At 35.5% G+C, this 21,825-nt stretch overlaps 1 protein-coding gene across 1 annotated transcript in view; it reads left to right on the forward strand.

The window, feature by feature from the left end:
* NDUFAF2 (NADH:ubiquinone oxidoreductase complex assembly factor 2) overlaps positions 1-21,825 on the forward strand; it is a 46,902-nt gene that overhangs the window by 22,195 nt on the left and 2,882 nt on the right. Inside the window, exons 2-3 of the mRNA XM_050330126.1 lie at positions 3,467-3,556; positions 12,495-12,535. Coding sequence (XP_050186083.1) covers positions 3,467-3,556; positions 12,495-12,535 — 131 coding nt within the window. The remainder of the gene's footprint in view (positions 1-3,466; positions 3,557-12,494; positions 12,536-21,825) is intronic.

The following is a 21,825-nucleotide window of genomic DNA, read 5'->3' on the forward strand; positions in this document are numbered from 1 at the left end:
AGAAATGGGGGATCTGTTCCATGAGTGTTGTAAGATACAGCTGAAAAAAAACTTTAGAAACCTTTGTTTTGAGTAGGTGATGTTTATATTGTGTTGCTGACAATTGCTGTTAGTAAGTGAAGTACAATATAATCTCTTCAAAGTGTATACACTTCACTAAATAGGTATACTTTGAAAGTACTTGTTTCATTTTGAAGTTTACAGCAGTGCTGTGCAACTGAAATTTAGGCCATTTGTCTTAAACTCACAAAGGCTGCATATTCAATCTATGCATTTAACAAAACAAAATCTTTAATTAATAAAGTGTTTCTTCCATGGACTCTTACCATGCACACATTGCAAATCAGCAAGCTAAAGACTTCTCATGAACATCTGATATTCAGTTTAAGGTAGCTCCGTGCACACGTATGTGAGAGGAGAATCCTGTTTCCATTTTGCTGACTGCAAAACATGCTGATATTTTCTAGTCAGCGTGGGCTCTTGCTCAGTTTAGGTACCAAAAATATCCCATTCCCTGTTGATGCTCCCGTTTCTCCTTTCACTGATCATGTGTGCCACAGTCTTTTCTAGCTGTAGAACAGCTGTTAAACAAACTTGTTTGAAGATTAACAGGTTATTTTTCAAATAACAGTTTTGTAAGCAGTGAAAATCAATCTGGGGCTCCTGGAGATCTTTAAAATAGTATGTATATATATTTTTTATTTTTTTAAGAAGTCGATATCAGAACAATAATGATTTTGTTGTACAACAAAACAATTTTAGACTCATTATTTATTTTCATCTGGAAGGTTCTTAAATGGGTTCTTCTAAATGTAAATATGTATATATCAGATTTAGTGACTGCATAGGGAATACCCTGAATTTTTGTTTGTAGAAGAGAGGCTCTTCCTTAGAAGAGAGTGAAAAATAAAATATTAATTTTATAATACCTGTGCATATCTTTGATTAACCATGCTTTTTATTGTGAAAATATAACCTAGTTTCTAATCTTCTTAGGTTATAGATAAGGCCATAGAAATTTAGAAACGAATGCTACCCATTCACATTTCAATTAGTATTTCCTGGCTGGCTTTGACTACCCCTTTGTCATGCCAGCAGGCTGTGTAACTTCTCCTAAATGCTTTTATTTCCGGGCTTTTATACAAATTCACTTAAGTCATGACACATTGATTTTCAGATAGATTGTGACAGAAAGGTTTAGAGAAAATATGTGCAGTAAGAAAGTATATAAATCTAACATATGTAAATACTGTCTCCCTTGCTGAAAGATCTGTCAGTTACTTAAGACTTCTTGGCCATTTTGCCTGCTTGTAACTCCTGCAAAGGTGCAATTGGCTAGTTCAGTGTTTTGTGTAAATGATTTTGTATCTGAGTATTCTATGTGAAAATTCTGTACATCTGATAAATTATTTCTGAAGTAATCTGTTTGTTTTAGGAGTTACTGGCTGTTAGTCTTTGAATATATTGTGTTATATTTATAATCCCAATTTGAAGTATTAATGGTTCTTCAATGTTTCTAAGATCCAATGATCACATGAAAATGAGGTTAAACTGTTCTTACTTGTAACTGCTTCATATGTATGCTCTTAAAGTGATGTTTCTTGTGTTGCTGTAGCAAAGATCTCAGCACTTATCTGAAAACATGGGAACAAATTATTATGAAGCAAACCAATCAATATAGTCAATCTTTAGTAGGAAAAAACACTTCCTAAATAATAAGAGGTTTTAATTACATCTGGAGAGGCCTCAGTGTGATCTTCTGTAAGAAAAGTCTATGTAAATTATTTGACAGTGGTGGTCTGCCAAAAAAAAAACAACCTAGGGGACAAGGCAAATCAGACAGTTGAAGTTAATTAGTGTCATGTGTTCACCCAAATACAGGGGGGCTTAAAAGCTACCAGCACTATTCAAAATAACATTTTGGGAAATATTTTCTGAGTTTGGCTCTACTGTGTGATTTGACTGTTGGATCTGGAGAATGATTTTTTACATGTTTTATGAAAGCTTGCAGCACAATAAGAAGTGGAGTACTTTTGTTAAATAACATATTCAGACTCAAGTTATAGACAGTTTTTTAAAAGGTGCTGTTCTAACAGTAAAATCTAGTAACTTTCCAACATGGAGAAGTGTGATAATTCTGAGACTTGTATTGAATCAGACCTAATTAGATAGCTCTTCAGCTTTTCTAAAGATCTTCTGTATGAGAAGAAAGTAATTTTGTAGTTTGGTTTGGCTTTGTAGATAAATAGTTTATGAATGATAATATGATATTGTTGGAAAAATTATATTAAAGTATATATATGAAGCATAGTACCATCAGCATATAGGAGTTGTATACTTATAAAACAAGTAAGTATCAATCATATATCACTCAACACTGATTAAAAATATCTTATCTTGGGGATGTAGGTATGCTACACTATATTCTTTGCCTGATGGCATATCTTGAAGGAATAAAAATGTTGCATTGCTTAAAAATAAAATATAAAGGTAAAGAAGGTACTTAGAAAAGTATATAAGTTCTTATTTTACTGCATTAAATACTTAGTAATGAACAATAGTGTGAAGTTTAGCTATTAACCAGAGATGAGTGAGATCTAAGTCCTGACTGGTATCAGTTTTAAAATAACTTCAGTTGAAGTACTTATTGAAAGCATGTTGAAGGAATGAACTGTATTAATCACTTCATTATGAAATAAAATGTTTTATGCAGATATTTTGTGTTTCCTCAAAATTTCAAATTTCTCCGTATCAACTTCCCAGGAAGGGAAAAAGCTGGTAGAAAAAGCCTGGGGAATGTTGTAAGTTTTTTTTTCCCTATGAGGGGGATATCTTTCCAGTACCTACTAATTTAAAAAGCAAATTAAAATACTCTTCTTCTCCCCAGTAGCTTGATATCTGACAATTAGTCTGTTCTGTACTACCTTACAGTTTGAACTTTTTATTGTTTTTAACAGTAGTAGAACCAGAATGTGGGATGTAGATTCAGATTCCCCACAGTGGCTCCCCTTTCAATATACTGAGTATTCGTTATCAGACTGCTACCTACTGGTTTTTGGGTTTTAGCAGAGGAAATATTTAGTTTGCAGGCATATGTGGAAAAGCTCACATGCACAAGGCAGTTAGCAGTGCTTGGAGACAATGTGGCCTGACTATTTGCAAAGCTAAACTTTCAGTACTGTGTTTTTCATTAATAATCCAAGTCAACTGTAGAACTTTGGAAGCTTTTCTTAACATTACTGAAATAAAACATTTCATATTGACATCTAAATGGGAATAATTTTCTCATTTTTATTATTCATTTTTATCATTCATTTATCTTTCATTTTTATCCTGTATATATCATTGCACTAATTTAAATAAATACAGTCCTTTCAAAACTGTAATATGATCAGCAATTATAAATTTATATGGAAATTTATGTGGAAATATGTAACTGACTTTTTCTTTCTTTTTTTTACTATAGGGCAGATTATACCAGAAAGAAGATTTGTAGAAGCAGTAAATCGTGAAGCATATCAGTATCAAACGGGTGACTTTCCAACAGAATGGGAAGGTAAATCCTGAATATTTTGGGTTTATATCAAGATAATTTTGCCATTGAATATAGACAGTATTTTTAGTGGAATGCCTGACTATGTGAATAGGCTGGTTGTTATCCTTCATTTTAAGTAATGCAGGCTTTTATATAACTGCGTAAAATTTCGAATTCTTAAAGTAACCTCTTTATAAGCAGGATAAAATTTGTTTAGGAGGTCAGTACTTAGTAAAAGTAAAGCCTGTATGGTCATGATTTACTCCTATTAAATAGAAGATATTTGTGCCTGAGAGGGGTGTGATTGAATAATCATACAAAATGTGTTAAACTTCTGTATTATACCTTCACTGTAGTGTTTATTGTAGGACAGTTGAATTATTGGTGGCACAGTGATGGGGCTTGCTTTTTTTATGATGATTTTTGGTTTCCTATAGTTTTCCTTGCACAGTCTAGTAGGCACTTGTAGAAGCTGTTAATAATTAATCATTTTATCCCCCTGCTACTGATTAAAATCTGGTCTGAAAATTTGGGACATAATAAAAAAATCAAGGAAGTTCGAGGATTTCCTTAGGATTAGCTGATCAGTCTTACAAGAAATATGGAAAGGAAAGAGGGAGTATATTTTGGCTTTTGAGGTTTGTAAGAACTTGAGCCAAGTGTGAGGTTAAGTGTGGCTTGAAGGCCAGGACTCTGCAGCATAAGCAAGGAAGCCCTGAAATAGTTCATAGAGGCTACACATCAATAAACATGCTTTTTGGGGAGAAAAATATCTAAGCATCCCTCGGAATTTGGTAGTTTTAAAACAAACAAATTTTAAGCAGTATGTATTTAAACTATTGAATTCTGCTTCTGTAACTTTGCATGAATTCAAAAATTGGTTAAAAGTATTTGTGGAAGAAAAAATTGTTCTGATACACAGATGTTACTGTGGTTTAATTTGTTGGTGAGCTGCAAACCAATGGAGTCTACAACTAATTTTGAGGAAATATCTTGATATACTACTTGCTTTACCTCTTGGTAAAAATTCTCTTTCCTTTATGCTTAATTATTATCTCTGAAGGAGATGCTTCTGAGCTTAGAGAAAACTTCAGTCCCATTATATCCCTTCATGGAGTCAGTAGGGAAACATAAAATATTCTCATCTTGAATTTCATTGTCATTACATTGTCAATTCCTAGGATTTTTGTTGTGATCAGCTGTATGAACAGCTTGTATGAACAGCTGAAAGCTTCTCAAATGTGTTTCAACCCTATTAGCAGCATTTGCCAACTATGGTAAAAACACTGTATCAACAGTTTGTCTTCTACTTCTGCAGTACCTGGAGTTGGTTGGCAAGTCTTAGTCTAAATGCTCCTGGTTCTTAGTCAGTCCAAGATAGCCATCTTCTGAAGGAGAGCAGCAACCTGGTAGGCTTGTCCTTATTAAATCATCTGATACTGGAATGAGTATCTGCCTAATCCAACTTTCTGAAGGTTGTCTTCTTCCTCGTCCAAAAGTTCTTCAACCACCACTGCTCATCTTAGTTCTGTGTCACTGTCATGCAAACACTCTGCACCACAGACACCAGGAAGCATATTTAAAGTAACTGTTCTACTGTGAATCAACTCTGATCCAAGGCCTGCTGCTGCCTTTTAAAGTCAAAAAATGTCTGCATTTGGCTGGTATTAATAGGAAACAACATGGACAATCACACTGTCTCGGATGGGTGTGGGCTAGACCTCCTTTCACAAAGGGTCTGTGACTGTATCAACCAACTTGCTATGAAAACCTGTTGCTTCGAACTGCTGTGCTTTGTCTCTCTTCAGAAACTTAGCAAAAATCCTTATGATTTGACAGTGTGGTGCCTGGGAGAGTACAGCTTTTTGGAAGGTTGTTTGTGACAAGACAGGGACCTTAGAGTCAAATGTCAGGTACTCTACATATGGACTTGCCTAAACAACTGCAGCTGCCAGACCTGAAATACACTTTTCAAATCAAGGCATCCTGTTCTGGTTTGCTTTAGAGAAGGGAAGATGAACATTTACAGTTCTAATGCTAAACTTCCTCATCTTTATACCTTTGGGTTTTTTTAATTTGTGATTTTGTCATCAAATAGGATTCACAGGGGAAATAAAAATTTGCACTGTGCAGATTGGGTAATAGTCTTTTCCTCTTAAGTGCTTATCCTGGTTTCAGCCAAGGATGGGGTTAATTTTTTACAATAGCCAGGAGGGGATGTGGCTAAGGGGACATGGGCAGACCTTAGGTTATTCTCTACCACCTCACCTCGTTGCTGGGGCAGGGAAGAAGTGACTCTGGCTTCTGAGAAGAAGGGCATGGCTTCTGGTTGGGAAAAAAACTGGGCACATCTGTTGGGTTATTGAGCATTTTGCATGTAAATCACCCTCTATTTTGTACACTTTTGTTACTGATATTGTTACTGTTACTGTTCATTTTCTTGTCTCATTGCGGTTTCTAGTAAATCGTTATTTCAATCCATGATCTTTACTTTCTGGGCCTCCAGTTCATCTCTCTGGCCACCGAAGGGGCAAGGAGGAGGGCAGAGAGAGATGGGGAGAGGGAGCGAGCAGCAGTGTGATTTGGATAGTTTATCTGCGAGAACTAAATTGGAGAGTGCCATTCCTAAACCACCACAGTACTGCATTTCTCTAGGAAGAAGAGATATATGCACCTTTTTTTACCCTGTGCATTCATTAAGCACAGTGGGTGTGTACTGCACGCTTCAGACATATAAAGTATGGGAACTCCAGAAAGGTTAACCTATATTTTTTTTGTCCAGTGTCAATTTAAACATCACAAAGTTTTATGGACATATAATTTTAAAAAGCCAAAACTGGTACTTCTGCTGTGGGTATAGAAACTGCTCGAAGAACTGTTATGCCTTTGCTTCCTATTGGGGTGTGAGTTGGGGATGTAGAATGCTCTGAATTTCAGTTCATCACTACTTCTTTTCTGCCTCCTGTAAAAAGAAAAATTCTCAATGAGTAAAAAATGAGAAAAAAACAGAAAGTGTAAATAGTTCAAATAATGCTATGGAGGCTACTTATCTGAGCAGGAACAATTTAATTCAAGATTTTTAGACATGCTTTGCTGAAAGGCTCATACATTTCTATCCCTCTTTTTCCCTCTTTAAGACTGATCTAGGACTTTCCCAAGCCAATAGCACCTGTGCTGAACTTTCACTCTGTATCTTCTGTCAAGACTCTTGAAAATATCCCAGTGTATTCTTTCTGTGGGTGTTCACTTTATAATCCATCCAAGTCCTGGATGCTGATCATTCCAGCAAATAGCCTGAGACTTTGCAGAAGTTCTAAAATGCTTGATGTTTCCTCTGAACAGTAGAAGATGAATATAAGGTTAGGAGGTTGTATAATATTACTTACTTTTGTTTTCTGTTTACTCTTGGACTCTCTGCTGGGCATGTGCTTACATCTCCAGGGGCCTCCTCTCCAAACTGTGTGTATGTACTTTGACATCCATGGCCTCTCCACCTCACTTTTGGCTGGCCCAGCAACAGTAGTCTCTTTTCCTGTTCTTCTCAGGCTTTTCCTTTAAGGACTGTGCCGAAGTTTCTGTTGCTTTATCTTCTCTCCATTTTCTTGAGATCTGTGGGGTCACTTGTGATAATTCTTAATGGCCACCTGATTTAAAAGCACCCTTTCCCTCTCCTTGTTACCCTACATCACACAGTATGACTAGAAAAAGAAACCTCTTATGACCAAATTATTAAAATAACATCCTTGGAAATACTTAGAGGCATGAGTTGTCTGAGGAGAACTTGCACAGAACCAGGGAAAAGGGATAGTGTAAGGAGTGGGAACCAGCTGTAGTGACATTTGAAGAAGGTCTTATTAAATCTCATTGTATACCTAAGATATTCAACTTGGACAGCTGGTAAGCTAAGGGACTGATTTTGGTGGTGCATTTATAAAGTTATAAGCACATAATACAGTCAGAGAGATCAAGTAGAAAGCAATAAAACAAGTGGATAAACCAATCATCCAGATTACAGGATGTTTGTGTATTGTTTACTCCTGAAGAACTTGTCTAGAATTTTTCTCCTAAAGCTGTTAGTTTTAAGTGCTCTGCAGGATTAAATTTCCTGCATTCTCACCTGTGAATTTTACAGAAATTTTGAAATGTCCATTAAGGCTTTCATAAAACTGAAACACAATCCCTTGTGCTATCCTTAGTGTTAGCTCTTTGTACACATAAAATTCAGTTAATTTTAAAAATCTAAAAGTGTATTTCCCTTTGTACTATTATAGTTTTGAATTTAGAAAGCAATCCATATGTATGTAATACAAATACTGCCTGTTTTCATTCGGGTGAAGGCTCATACGTTTTACTACAAAGTGGGAGTGCCTCCTCTTCCCTAGGCAATATGGATGCACACAACAGATAACCATTCTGTATGCTAGTTCTGAATGTTCACCTATGGTAGTGTGGGTAATTTGCCTCCTCAGGACATGTCAGTAGTGCTTCTGAGAGGAGAGTTTCACATACCATTGAGATTCATAAGATTGCATGCTTCATGCAGCATTTTTTGCCCTCTAGTCCTAGTCACGTTTTTATTTTTTTTTATTTTTTATTTTCCTGGTAATATTTAGTGATTAATGGGCATCTTAATTTGCATGCTTACTTTTATGGTCATTACAGTGTGTTATCTGCCAGTAGGAGTCTTAAAGTTCAATGACAATCTCATACATACTAATAGGAATGCAAATTGCTGATGAAAGAATGCCAAGGTGTTGAGGTAGGAAATGTCCTGCAAAATTCCTGTCTTGCAAAATTCCTTTTAGACAAAGGTAGCATTAAAATGAGTACAGAATGCAGGAAGTGCCATCCAGATAAAATTAGAAGCAGCAGTTCTAAATGGAGTCAGTGATTCATTTTGCCAAAGCTTTGCAGTGCAGGGAAGCAGGTTTTGGTTGCACTCATACTTGTTACCTTCTCTACCAGGTTTAAAACATCTTGACTGCCAATGGTGAAGGCATTTTGTTTTGTTAGCTTGGGGAATGGGAGTGTTCATGTGGAAATTTTTTTGAGCTATAACTGTCACTGGACACTTGTCTATTAAGTATATGCATGTATGCATATTTTGTCCAAATAATACATAATAAAGCACCTACCTACCTACCTTGTTTCCATCAACAAATATTTGACTGTGATATAAATCGGTTCAGTAATTTAAACCTGCGTGGCCAAAAATGTAATGAAAGTTGTAAAAAAGGATGAGAGCTTTTTCATTACTCAAGTGCATACACTGACTATGGTTTCCAAAGAGAATGCAAAATGTCTTAATTTCAGTGTATCATTTACTTGAATTTTGTTAAAGCTAGTACAACCTCAGTAGTAAATGACTGCTTATATTTTTGTATACATTCATTCCTCCTTTGTTATCATGAATTTCTCTTATGGCTGAGCTGTGTGGTGTTGGTGAACCATGTGTTGAGTGCTCAAAATTTTATTGCTAACTTAAAAATTAAAAATTTGAATGGCTTTTTAAATTTCTTCTGTCTGAAAGAGAACCACCTGAAAACTGGTGGAGATTGAATATATTAAAGTCCTCCTATTCTGCTTCCCAAAGATCAAGGAATGGTCAGGTGAGTAGTAAAATGTGTTGCTTTTGAGAGACTGATAAAACTGTTAGATGCTAAAGTTCAGTACACTAAAATGTACTGAATTCAGATGATGTTTTCTTTGCTTTTAATCTTGTATCTTGAGCTGTGCTTTATGTAGAATATTTGTGTGATGGATTTGCACAAAGGAATATGATATATTAAAGCTAACTGGCTTGATTTTATGGATATAAAAAGATTTTAATAAGTTTTCTTACTGTATTTCTCCCTCAGCTATGTCACAGTGAAGAAATCTTTCATTAAATAATGACTTCTTAATGCAGTTCATTAAAGATGTTAAAATTAACTTACATGTAGTAATTTTGGGAATGGTATCAATGTTTGTGCCATCAAGTTTTATTTACACTTAGACTGAAAAAGATTTGTACTCCTGTCATTTATTAGAAAAAAGGAAGGTTGATAGCTTCTATAAAACTATGCATTCAAGTGTTTGTTATAACTGGAGGGAAAAAATAGCACAATGTTAAACTGTGTGTATTATTTATGTATTTAAATAGATATAGTCTGATTATGGAATGTTTGATACATTCCTAAATTGATAAATTCCTAAATTTAAGGTTTGTTTTGTTGCTTTTGAGTGTTGGTACTAACTGAGAACTATTAATGAATTAAGATGTGTTGTGTAATGCTCCTTGCTTCACAGGATGTGTCATTGTGTTACCCTTCACTGTTCTGTTTGCATCTTGTTTAACTGAGGTAGATGAGCAAATGATAAAATCTTTCGCTAGAGGTATTCCATTCATCTGAAAATCATTAGTCAAATAACTACTAAAAGTCACAGCTTCTATTGAAAGAAAATCTATTGTAATGGTTATATTTAGGCAATAGTTTCTAACTGCAGCTTAATTTTTGTAGGATTTTAAATTTTTTCTTTAACGATCAGTAATTGTAAGTGAAGTTAAAATGCAGCTGGTGTTTTAAGTAAATATTGTCAATTAAAAAAAAATTATGTTTCACAGCTGAGAGCTGTGGAACTGAAAACAGTGGTATTATCCTTCTGTAGGTCTTAGAATGGAAGCAAGGCATGGTAAGTTAGAAGATGATACTTGGTTAAAAGTAATCTGTTACATTTTGATGGTTTAAAACTTAATTTTTTATGAAACATTTTAAACTACAACTTTTCCTTTTTTTTCTTCCAGCTCTCTCTTTTCTTGATTGGTATCTGGTATACATATTTCATTATACTTGAAATCTCTATAACTTTCTTGCTTTTCTGGATGATCTTGTAACTATTGCTTAGTATGGACAAAGTGAAGTTCTGCCAGGAGGAAAGTCTTATGTGATAAGATTTTCTCCAATAGCATTGTTTGTTATTTTTACAAAGAGTGTCTGCAAGAGAATCTACTGAGAAGTGGCAGTCTCAGTTTAGTCTCTGATCTTGCCAGATTTTGCATTTTGAAATCCTTGAAGAATATAAATGTTTGAAAGTGCTACACATATGTGCAAAATGTCCTCTAATTCTATAGATTTAATAGAAGGGCACCTAGTTTTATTTTGGATTACCTTAATGGACTGTTTTTCATTCCTTGAACATAGAACTTTTGCAGAAAGGGTGATGTAGTCTGTTCAGAGCTGAGTCACTTCCTCACAATGGCAAATTTAGGTCTCTTTTTGTTAGGACCTCTGAGAGGAGCTGGCAGGGACTGCTTTAAAGGAAAGTTGTTTGAGAATGTTATTTACAAGTACACATCTTCAGAAAGTGTCAACTAATAGACAAGAACAAGAAATAGTACCTTGCTTCATATCATTACAGATATTTTAACATTAACCTTCACCATTAATCAAAGGTGTTGGCCTTGCCATCATGGCTAAATTCCAAGCTCTGTTATGCCATTTTGTCTCTCTTAATTTGTTCTTATGTTAATTGGAAGCTATTCCTCCCAAAACCAGTTTCATGCTGCTGCTGAAGCAAAGTAGTGTTAGTGTTTCGCCTTTTATGTAATTGCATTTTCAGTAGTGAGGTGATGTTATGGCTCTGTGCAAGTTTTAATGTTTTGGACTTGTTGTCTGACTCACTTACTGGTTCCCCTCAAAGTACAGCACAGCTGGTATTAGAAAATTAAAATTTGGAATAGTTCCCTCTTAAAGTGTTTCTGAAACTTTATAGGTGGCTACAGGTAAGGCCAGGAATTTGACTGGGTGATAACGAAGTGTCATTTTTGCTCTAATTTTCAAGCACAGTAACAAAAATCTTAATTATCCAAACAAACACATGAAATAACATTTTGCCGTATCTCAGCACTTGGAACTGGTTTTCCTTATGTTTATCATTCCGTTCATTACTGGCCACTTGCATTCTGCTACTCATTAATCTGAAAAATATGACCAGAAAAGACAAATGTCACTGAAATATCCCACCTAGAACCTACCAGTTGTGTAGATTGAAAAGGCATGAAAAAATGTGACGGCAGTGATACTTCTTAGGAGTGATGAATATTACCTTGTTCAAGTCAGATAATTTCTCTAAATAATGCCAGTAATAGTTGGAGCTATTTCTTATAGTCATGGACTTAATAAAGTGAGGCCTGACAGAGCCTGCAAGGGGGTGTCTGGTTTGCTGCCTACCATCAGTCTCAGCTGACATCAATGGTAACAGTGAGCATATGTCTATTGGTTTTGCTTCAGAAAGCCTGAGCCACAGGACAATTGTCATTGCCACTGATTCCATTCCTCTTCTGTTTTTGCCAGCATTAATTAAATGAGATGGAGAGATCCTTCCCTCAGTGACAGTACCTGCCCCTCTGTGCAGTGGGTAATCCCACAGCTGCAGGATGTACTGCAGTCCAGGTTCCGCAGACTCTCAGTCAGGGTTGGGGCTGTGCCTTTCATGCCTGTAAAGGGGTTATAGTTGGCACTAATATAAAAAAGTTTTTGGCTTTAAGAATGCCAGAAGCATATACAGGAGTCCATTTTCTCCAGAGTGGTTTAAGGCTGTTCATACTTCTCAGCAGTCAGCTTGTCATTTTGTTAGGGTGAAGCTCAACTCTGTATAGCAAGCTCAACAACAGGCCTGTGCCATGAGCCTTGCTTTTTAAGCCTTGTTTTGACAGCCAAGGTGATATGTAAACTGTGTCAAAGCTCTCCACACAGAGGTGACACCATTCCCCACACCCTCCTTCTCTGAATACTGAGAGTGTTGACACAGGAAATAACATCTTCTGTCTACATTTTGGGAAATGACATGGTTTGCCAGGTTGTGTCAAATTCTGTTGTAATTTTTTCATAACTGTTTACTTTTTGCTACAAATTTGTCATAAGTTTGAGTTTTAATATTCTGTGGTCTCTGAAATAATCCATTTGATTTTTTTTTTCAGCATGGATAAGAAGAAAAAGAAATGATCCACCCACCATTGAGGTGAGAAGAAATGTCTTTAAATTTTCAATTGCTATAATGACACTAAAATAATTAATTTATAGTGGACTCTTCTCTGCAGTAATTTGTCCCTTTTGGGGAAGAACTTAGTATGTTCCTTGCCTAATTGATGAAAGTATGCACAGACTAGATATCTAACACTTAGAAAAAATTAAAACAAATGGAAATACAAACTCCACTGTTCTTTAGTTGTCATCTGTGTGAATTCTTTTAAGATGGTCTGCATAGGTTCTTTTAAGATGATCATGGCAATTCAAGAGTCTCTTTAATTAAACATTCTGAAATTACTGCCATAAATTCTTAAATTCAGGTCCTCTATGCATTAATGGAAGAGTTTTTTCTTGATATTTGAAAATTAATTATTTTAATATTTATTTATTTAATGACATTAAAATGTAGATTCAAAATCCAGTGGATTCATCAAAACAGGAAAATTAATTTTACAATGCTAATGAGATGGGGGAGTTGCAACTATGTCTTTTTCTATAAGAGGAAACAGGGAAATGTCTCACAGTCTTTCATGCTGGTAAGTTTGTTAAGGGAGGAACAAGTTTGACTGCTGATCTATGTTATACAGATGCACACACACACATACACAACTTGCAAGGATTTCTATTACAAGTTGCTAAGCATCAGTTAGCATCTAGGAATGAGAAAGTAGGTGAGGGCATGTTTTGCTATGGAAGGTTCAAACTGATACCCACTGAGGAAGATACTTGACTTGCATCGGGAATAACTGTATCAAGTTCAGTGAAGCTATGTTGGCATCTCTAGCCAAAGATTTGGCCACTGAAATCTGGAATGTACTGGTTTGTGAAAAGTTGCCCTGACTGCCTGTGTGTTGAGATAACCTGGGGAAGGTTGTCAGCTGATGTTTACAAGATGTATGGCATTGAAATGCACTCCCACATAACATACAACTTTTCAACTAAATTTTTCTTCCCGTTTCACACTTGCCACTGAGGCTGTAGAGACAAAAATGGTTATGATACACCCATGAATGAAAGAAGTTTAATTTATCCTTAATGCTATTTGGGGAAGTACTGAGTGTGAGTTTGGTTTTTTTTAATTTTTTTTCTTTCCCTCCTCACCATAGTTACCTGTGCAGAATCATAGAACTGATCCTACAACAGTTGTTCCATCTAAGTGTGGACTGAACTCTTGAGCTTTGGCTCATACTAACTGCATGCATACAACTTTTATTGTTGAAATTACCACTTAATGTGATACTTGAAGATGAGAGGTGTTGTGAGTCTTTTTTTTTATTATTTCTGTGAGCCAGACTGTTGTGATAGTTGCACTGAGATAAACCTCTTCCAGTCCTGGGTCTGGAATTGGTGCAATAAAGCTCCTTCTGGCACTAGAGATGTTGGTTCATTTTTGAAATAGGGAGCAAAGAGTCTCCACAGGTGAGAGAACTATGGAACAATGGTGTTCAAAATATTTTGCCTTCCAGAAAAAGCAGTTTATGGGGAATGAAAGATTACTGGAGCTAATGGTGGATTCAAAGTTACAGGACTGCTTATACTTTCAGTTTCATGAGGTAAATAGATCTGAAAAATAATTTAGAAGCTAATTACTTCTCCTGCAGGGCTGTTCATAACTGAGCAGAAGTGATAGACTAGGAATTTAAAAATAGTTATCTTTTCAAGTAATCTCTAAATTGTTTTTTTCCTGTAGAAGAAAAAATAGTTCAAATATATGTACATTAAAAATTCTTGCTAATACTTTGAAAATAATGCTGCAGTCATATTTTAAATGCTAGTGCAGCCTAATTTTTTTCTCTGTATTACTGTAGAGCAATATGTATGATCTGCTTTTCTCCTAAATGGAAACTGCTATATTACAAACCCTTACACCACAATATCAATTATAAATATAGTTACAGTAGTAAACTGCATATAGAATATTGTTTGATCGCTATTTGTAGGACTGATTGGCTTTTGTGTTTTAGCCACATAAACCTTACTGGCTGCTATTCTGGATTATGTACCCTTTTCTGACTGTAAAGATGATACAGTAAACAGCTGTTTGACAGCTATGGAACAAGGGAATATTTTTGACCGTATTTCATGTTGAAACCCTATATAACAAATTTCCTTGTTCTTTCATGTATTTTTCATGAGACTAAACAATTTCTCAAAAAGGATGGAAGGCCAAAAATTTTGTATTGTTGCTTTAATGACATTTTGCTGTCATACTCTAACATCACAAAACATCATTATAGTTTCTAAAACATAAGTTCCTGGACCTGTGCCCATGTTCCTGCCTTTGCAGTCTGTAATACCACTTTTTTGGATAAGTTTCCTTTTTTTTTCCTGTCCTCTGCCCTTCTTTATTAAAATTTCTGTTCCACTTTTGTTAGCCTACCATCCCCCTTTTATATTGTATGTTTACTTTTTTTATATTTGCCAAATTTGTCTTTTATTCAATTCTTAGCTATTAATGTTAGAGATTGCCAAACAGCTTAGGCTATCAGGTCTCATAATGAGCTCTGTGATCAATTTTTAAATGAAAATATTGCAGCAATACGGCTTCACAAATCAGATGGATCTTACTGATCATACTGATGACCATATTTTGGGAACTAATAATTTGGTAAATACTTTAGGCTAACAAAATGTCATTCATTATCATCATTACATGTCAGTGATTTGAATGAGAATGAATGTGAGTTGTCCTTCCTTACCAATGGTCAGAGTAGTTGGGTCGTGACACCTGCTAAGGCTGTTGACAGTGTTCTTGAGACTTGATCATGTTTTATATTCAGGCCATTCTGTCTTCCACAAACACCTAACTGATCTTTTTTTGATTAGTTTGTTTCCATTATAAAGTTTTCATTTTCTATCAAAAGAAATTGCTTTACGTCTCTTTCTTTAATTTCTCTCTTTTTTATTAATGGAAGAATACTCCAGTGACTTCACAAGTCAACTTGTTCAGTGTTAAGTGTGCAACATCCCTAATGGTTTATTTCTGCCATGTGCCCCCATCCCTTTTTCCCAATTTTGGAAGAAGTCACTTGGACTTCTGTGACTGGCTAGACATAACCCAAGAATGATGCTTATCACCTTGGTTATTTCTAACCTGAACAGTTACATCATGCATGTTAGTACTGGAAGCCTTGGGCTTTAAAGCCAGCTTCTGGAATACTGGTTAGGAGTTGGTTGCCTTTTGATTCAATTATAGCTTGAAATACACCAGTCTCAACTCAGTTATGGTAAGGGTGATAACTTCACAAATTAACACAGATCAGGTTGTTTCTTATCTTCTGCTTTAAACATATTCTGTTCCTATGGTAATCAGGGAATCCATCTTGATATAGAATTTTGGATCATGCCCGCACCAAATGTAAATGTGTGTATGTATACACATACACATACTGCTTCATAACAGGTGAGAATCTAAGCTTGAATATGTATATTTTTGCATTACTGTAACATGTTGTCATCGATGCCTTTAAATATATTTTGAGTATGGGCATACATGATTGGCTGAGGAACACTGGTCACTACCTTTATTCCTTTGAAGCTGTAAATTATATTTTAACCAGGTTAACAAGGAATGAATAATGAAGTAGGCTAATGCATTTCTTTATTATGTGTATAGGAAACTAAATGTATGTAGCAAGATTTTTGGCAAATAGGAAGTGTAATATCTACTGGACCACTGTGGCTATGCCTCATATTTAGCACTATCACAGATAGCATTATGTAAATATAATTAAAAATAGTAATGAAAGAAATTCTTATTTTCTGTTGGTTGTGGCTGGATGCATAGGATACTTCTAAGTTCTGGTTATGGTACCCCCTTCAACAGTGTAGATACATCTCTGCCTGTCTCTCAACACACAGCCAGGTTTTGCCCACACAGATAGTAAGAGTCATGTCAAAATTGGTTTAGTTTAGGTGTCTTGTATCTAAGACTGAGTCTTCAGTTTCTAAACCTAGAAGGAACTAAGAGACACATTTTTAAGGAAGTAGCAAACATTAAAAATATTAGGTATATAATGAGTTTTTAAGACTTTCTCTGCCTAAACTCAATTTGATTTTTTTAGTATTTTCTGGTTTCAGAGGGCATCAGATTTGCAGCAGCTTTTAAAGAATCCTGCTGTCTGTAACACTAGGTACCTGACTGTATTTAGAAATATAACCCTTATTTTTATCTCTAAGAGAGCTTGTAACTACACACTACTTCTGATAATGTCCTGAGGTTCAAGGGTGTCCGAGTAACTTGGAATTGTTTAAGGCCTTGTCTGTAGAATAGAGATAGAGGTGAAATCATAGACTGTCTTGGGATGCGAGAAAAATAATGAGGAGACTTGCAGTTATGACAGTGCCAAGAGGAACTGGTATGGAGAGAAATGTGGTTTATCTCTGAACCCAACGTGGTATCCTGCAAGTGGTATATGTGAGCACAGGGCTGCACAGCCATGAAGCTTCTCATTTTGAATTGAAACCTTTCTGTTGCTTTGTATGCATGTGTATGTTATGCTAATATTTAGTGGGAAGTAAAATAGAATTGCATGTTCCTTTAATTAGTGTCAAGATCCTGAAAACAGTTAAGAAATAGAAAACCACAGTAAATGACTTTTTCTCATGCATTATGTACTTGTTACTCAGTTAATAAGTCTCAGTGGCTTCTGAATTGCAAAGTTGGGTAGAAGGTGAAATGTTAAAAAAAGAAACTTTTTGTGACAACGCCTGTCTTCTTTCAAACTATTTCTAGCATTTCCATAATTATCTCTTTTGACAAACTGCTTATCAAGGAAGGAAAAAACATACTTCAGTGAGTTGTGATAAACCTAAAGTTTCAGTGATTGTTTCTTCCTGTCATCCCACTGAATAATTACAGTGAAATTACATTCTGTTTGGTTCCCACAATGCATATACATTTTTCCCATTTGTTTGATCTTAAATATTATTTATTTGAGAGGTGGTATGATCAAAACTAGCTTCGATCATAGAGATCAGTTTACACATAATTCACATTCCTTTAAGGAGAATGAAATTCAGTTTAGAAAAATGCTTTGTTTGGCATTGTTGGGATTGCATGTTATAGTTTTGCCTCTGTCTGCTTTCAGATGCTTTAGTTGAGAAGTTTTAAAATGAGAACTCTGACATGGAGATTGTACATTCTTACATAAAGAATAGGACTTAGCAAGTGAGTATTTTATTCCTGAACTCACTAAAAGCTCCACAATGTGATTTACAGTTCTGGATAATATTTTAAAAACACAGGGATAAACATGTCTCTGAGCAAAATATTTCCCACCATTGTTGTCCAGGATCACAATCAGGATTTGGGCCTATTCAAATAACTTAGGTTGCACTAAATAGCATTTTATGTAGTAAATTGGACATGATTCCAGGACAGTAAAATTTGACAATATAAAGAGCTGAGCTACTAAGGTCTTAAATAGAAAGAAGTGGCCAGAGGTTTTTTACCTTTTGTTCCTTTTCAAGTTTGAAACACAGGTGCTTGTCAACCTCCACAGAGGAGTATTGAGGCACCAATTATTCCTGTTCCTTCCACTTTGCCTGTGCTGCAGATCCCAAGGCTGCAGAGGAGAGAACTGCTGCTGTTCTGCTGCTCCTATCCATGTGGGAGGGAGTGCATGGAGCATTGGCTCCATCTCCTAATTCACTGTCAGCATAACTGAATGGAGGTGGAGGGTGAAGTAAAGCATACCAGGAAAAGGGCTGGTAAAAACTATATCATAAGTAGACTAAGGGGAATGCAAGGACCAAACTGCAGCTGAGTCACAGCAACAGTTCCTTGTTTGCTTGTTAGCAAATCCAGATACGCCTTTCTAATCCAAACTGCTCCTCTGTTTCTGCCATGCACTGACAAGCCCTTCAGTGTGGTAGTTGTTTCTCATTCCCAACTTGGTACTGCTGAGCTCATGTTCAGTGGCTGAGTTATCAAGATCTGCCCTGGATTGGAACATTCCGTGCTTCCCAGAAATGAGGTCCTCTCTCTGCCTCCTACTCTTGAAATATGATGTAATAGCCAGTTATTTCATCTTGCCTATTTAACTTGTCAAACTGGAAAATGGAGTTTAGGTAACTAGTTTGGCGATACTGTAAAAAATGGTGATTCAGCTTAACTTTTAGCACTTTGCCATATTTTGTTGATTTGTTAATGAAGATAGTTAATTTGATAATGAAAAAAAGTTGTGTTAAACTGTCTTATAACAGTTCATTTTTTTAATACTGTGCCAAAGCAATTTTTCAATTCCATTTGTTATTTTTTATATTTTTACCAACTTCTATGTATGAGTTTTTAACAGGTAGAGTTCAAAGTTCAAGTTTATTAATGATTAAACCCTCTTTTGAATTTGTGACATTCTTCTACTAGGAGGAACTAATTTTATTTATTCTGTAAATCTCCTAGTTTATTCAGAAAAGTGGAAGAAGCGACAATATGAGATCCTTTAAGAGTGAAAGAACACTTAATTCCAAATGTTCACCCTACAAAGCAGGTTTTCCAGTACAGCCTGGTAGGCAGTGAAAATCCTTTTCACTAGAGACAAACTTCTAGATTTTTCTCTGTCTATGGAGTGAAGGTAAATACAGTTTCCAGGCAGCAGGGGATACTTGGTGATACATCTCAGCTGCCGTAATTAAACGAGAGTGCTAAATGAAAATCAAATTTTCAAGAAAAGTGGAAATTTCATCCCAGTGGCAGGAAATACAGCCTGATGCCTTTTGCAGCAATGCATTTGGAAGACAGCAATATGTCTTGGCCTATGTTGCCCCTATGAACAGACCATACTTCCTTCTTTTTTCATACAGCTGTTGTCAATGCTAACATGTCAGAATATGCAGAAGTTGTCAGTTTCTGGATGAAAAGCAGCTGCTTTGAACTCCACATAGTGCCACTTAGGTATCTCCTTAATTATAATGTACTTCAAGAAAACCTTAGACATCACTTTCTTACACTCTGCCTTCCTAAGGAGAGAAGACATGCAGCTCCAAACATTAGAAGGATTAAAAACCTCACCAGGTTAGTTACCTGCAGTGAGTCTTCTTTTACTTTCCATCTAAAATTAAATCTTAGAAGATGTAGTTGGACCCAACTGTTGGCACATGATGGCTGGATGTCTTAAGGCATTTTTCATTTTTTAGTTTTCAGTTTTCTCTTTTCATAAAAATTATGAAGGACATTTCTGATACTCTTTTTGATGCTGAGTGCTTCCTGAGAACTACTGGTTCAAAGGGCTTACATCGTTTATTTGTACAAAAAGAGAGTGTCAGAAGAAGAAGTAATCCTTAGAAAATTGCAGCTATCTGATAGATACTATGTTTTCTGGGGTGGATAGACTAATTCTGTATTTCCCATGAAGGTCAGAGCACATTATATGTTCATGTGCTTACATTTCAGAAGAAAATAAATTGCTATGTTTTGGGGAGCAGTTTTTAGTGAAACTAGCCATCTTATGAAATACTGTGATTCATCTTGGAGGAGAAGATAAATGTTCTGAACCTGATAGTATAACTTCAAAGAAAAAATTTTAAAAAACCCAACCAAACAGAAAATGCACAAACATTTAGCTGTTACTTTCCATAGTATATCAAACAGTAAAGGATTGGGTAGCAATGGAGGCTCAAAGTGAGTGTGTGGTGGTGTGCAGGTGAGTTGGAGGAACCTGTGGTGCCAAACATCTCTAGACTGCTTGTCATGGGGAGAAGAGCACCACAGATGTCAGTTCCTCTTCCACTGTCCAGGTAATAGGAGCGTGTCTGGGGAGGAACCTTTCTACCTCTCACTGTATTTAATTGCCATGCAGATAAACTGAAGGCAAATCTGGAAGATTAGTTATAAAGATCCTGCACATTTCTAGTGTGTTTTAAGGATAATTCCTTCTACAAATATGCATGCAATAGTTTCATTGAAATTTGCATTTTGAACAAAGTTAATTATCCTGTTCAGATCTGGAACTACTTTGATCTTTTATTTAAATACCTGTCTTGGCAGGTCATAACTGCTTCAGACTGCAGCAGATATGGTAACTGAACCAATAGTATTTAGAAACACAATCACAACATTTAAAAAAAAAAAAATATGTTCTAGTGAGAATTGAAAATTATATATCTTCTGGCGATAATTTTAGGAAAAGGAAAGGCTCAGTGTCTGTGAGAGAAGTCCACAAAATGAACTTGCCAGCATCAAAGGACAATGTGTTTATGATAAGAAAACTCATCTATTTGACTTGATTTTTCTAACATGCCTAATGACTCGATTTCCAATTCACATTTTCTTTATATTGAACCCAGGAACCCACTGAATTCAATGTACATATTAGTGGCATGAATTTAATGCCCAAAAAGGAGGTCTGCAGATACTTAAAACTTGAAAATTTTTTGTACTGGTATGGATTGTATAGAAAATTCTGAACAAGTCACCTCAGGGATTTTTTTTCCTACGTTTGCTAATAAGGATAATTTCTCATGCTTTTTTCAAGATTCACATGGTTATTTTCCTAGATCACAACTACACTTTGTCCAGTGAAAGCTGATTAAAAGAGCCTTACTGAAATTGGAAAACCAGAAGACAATTATATATCAACATTTAAAATGGACTTAGAGCATTTATAATTTAGTTACAACTCCTCTTACCTAAGATAACTTTATGTTAAAGTAATCAGTTGAAAATATTTTAAATGAGAAAGTAGCTGCTCAAAGAAAGGAAATTACATTTGTATTTTAGTAAGTAATTTCATGTTGTTTTAGCAGAGACTGTGATGCAGTCTTCAGATACCACAAAGGTATTTTGACCTTCTTTCTTGGTAGTGGGTTAATACAAGCATGACAGGAGTAATCCCCTTGAAATCAGTCAGGGGGAGGTAGATTTATATAGGCATGAGGTAAACAAGGATAGAACTGAGAGACATTACAATGAGCTTTTGCCATATTGACTGTTGAAAATTTGATCTTTCTATTTTTATTGGAGTATAGGAGAATTTTCTCCCCCCCTTCAGTTTGCAAAGTCGTTTGTGTGCTTGTATATTTCCATGCAGTATGGGTATGTGAGAGTTCTGCATCTGCTCTGTGCATGTATGAATTTATGTACAGAGGCAATTAAGAACTAATAAAAAGGGTTGCTTTCCATGATATCTCCAGGGTAAGTGTTTTTTAAATACTGCCTTTTAAAACATTCATAGGTGTTCAAAGTTGCTATGTCAACTCTTGGCAATATCACGTGTAATTTTCTAACACCATTCTTGAAATAATGTCATGGTCTTCTGCTCAGAGAGAAATGGTCTATTTTAT

The sequence above is a fragment of the Myiozetetes cayanensis genome, unplaced genomic scaffold (assembly GCF_022539395.1).
Source record: "Myiozetetes cayanensis isolate MyiCay16 unplaced genomic scaffold, myiCay2020 scf4, whole genome shotgun sequence".
Taxonomy (NCBI): domain Eukaryota; kingdom Metazoa; phylum Chordata; class Aves; order Passeriformes; family Tyrannidae; genus Myiozetetes; species Myiozetetes cayanensis.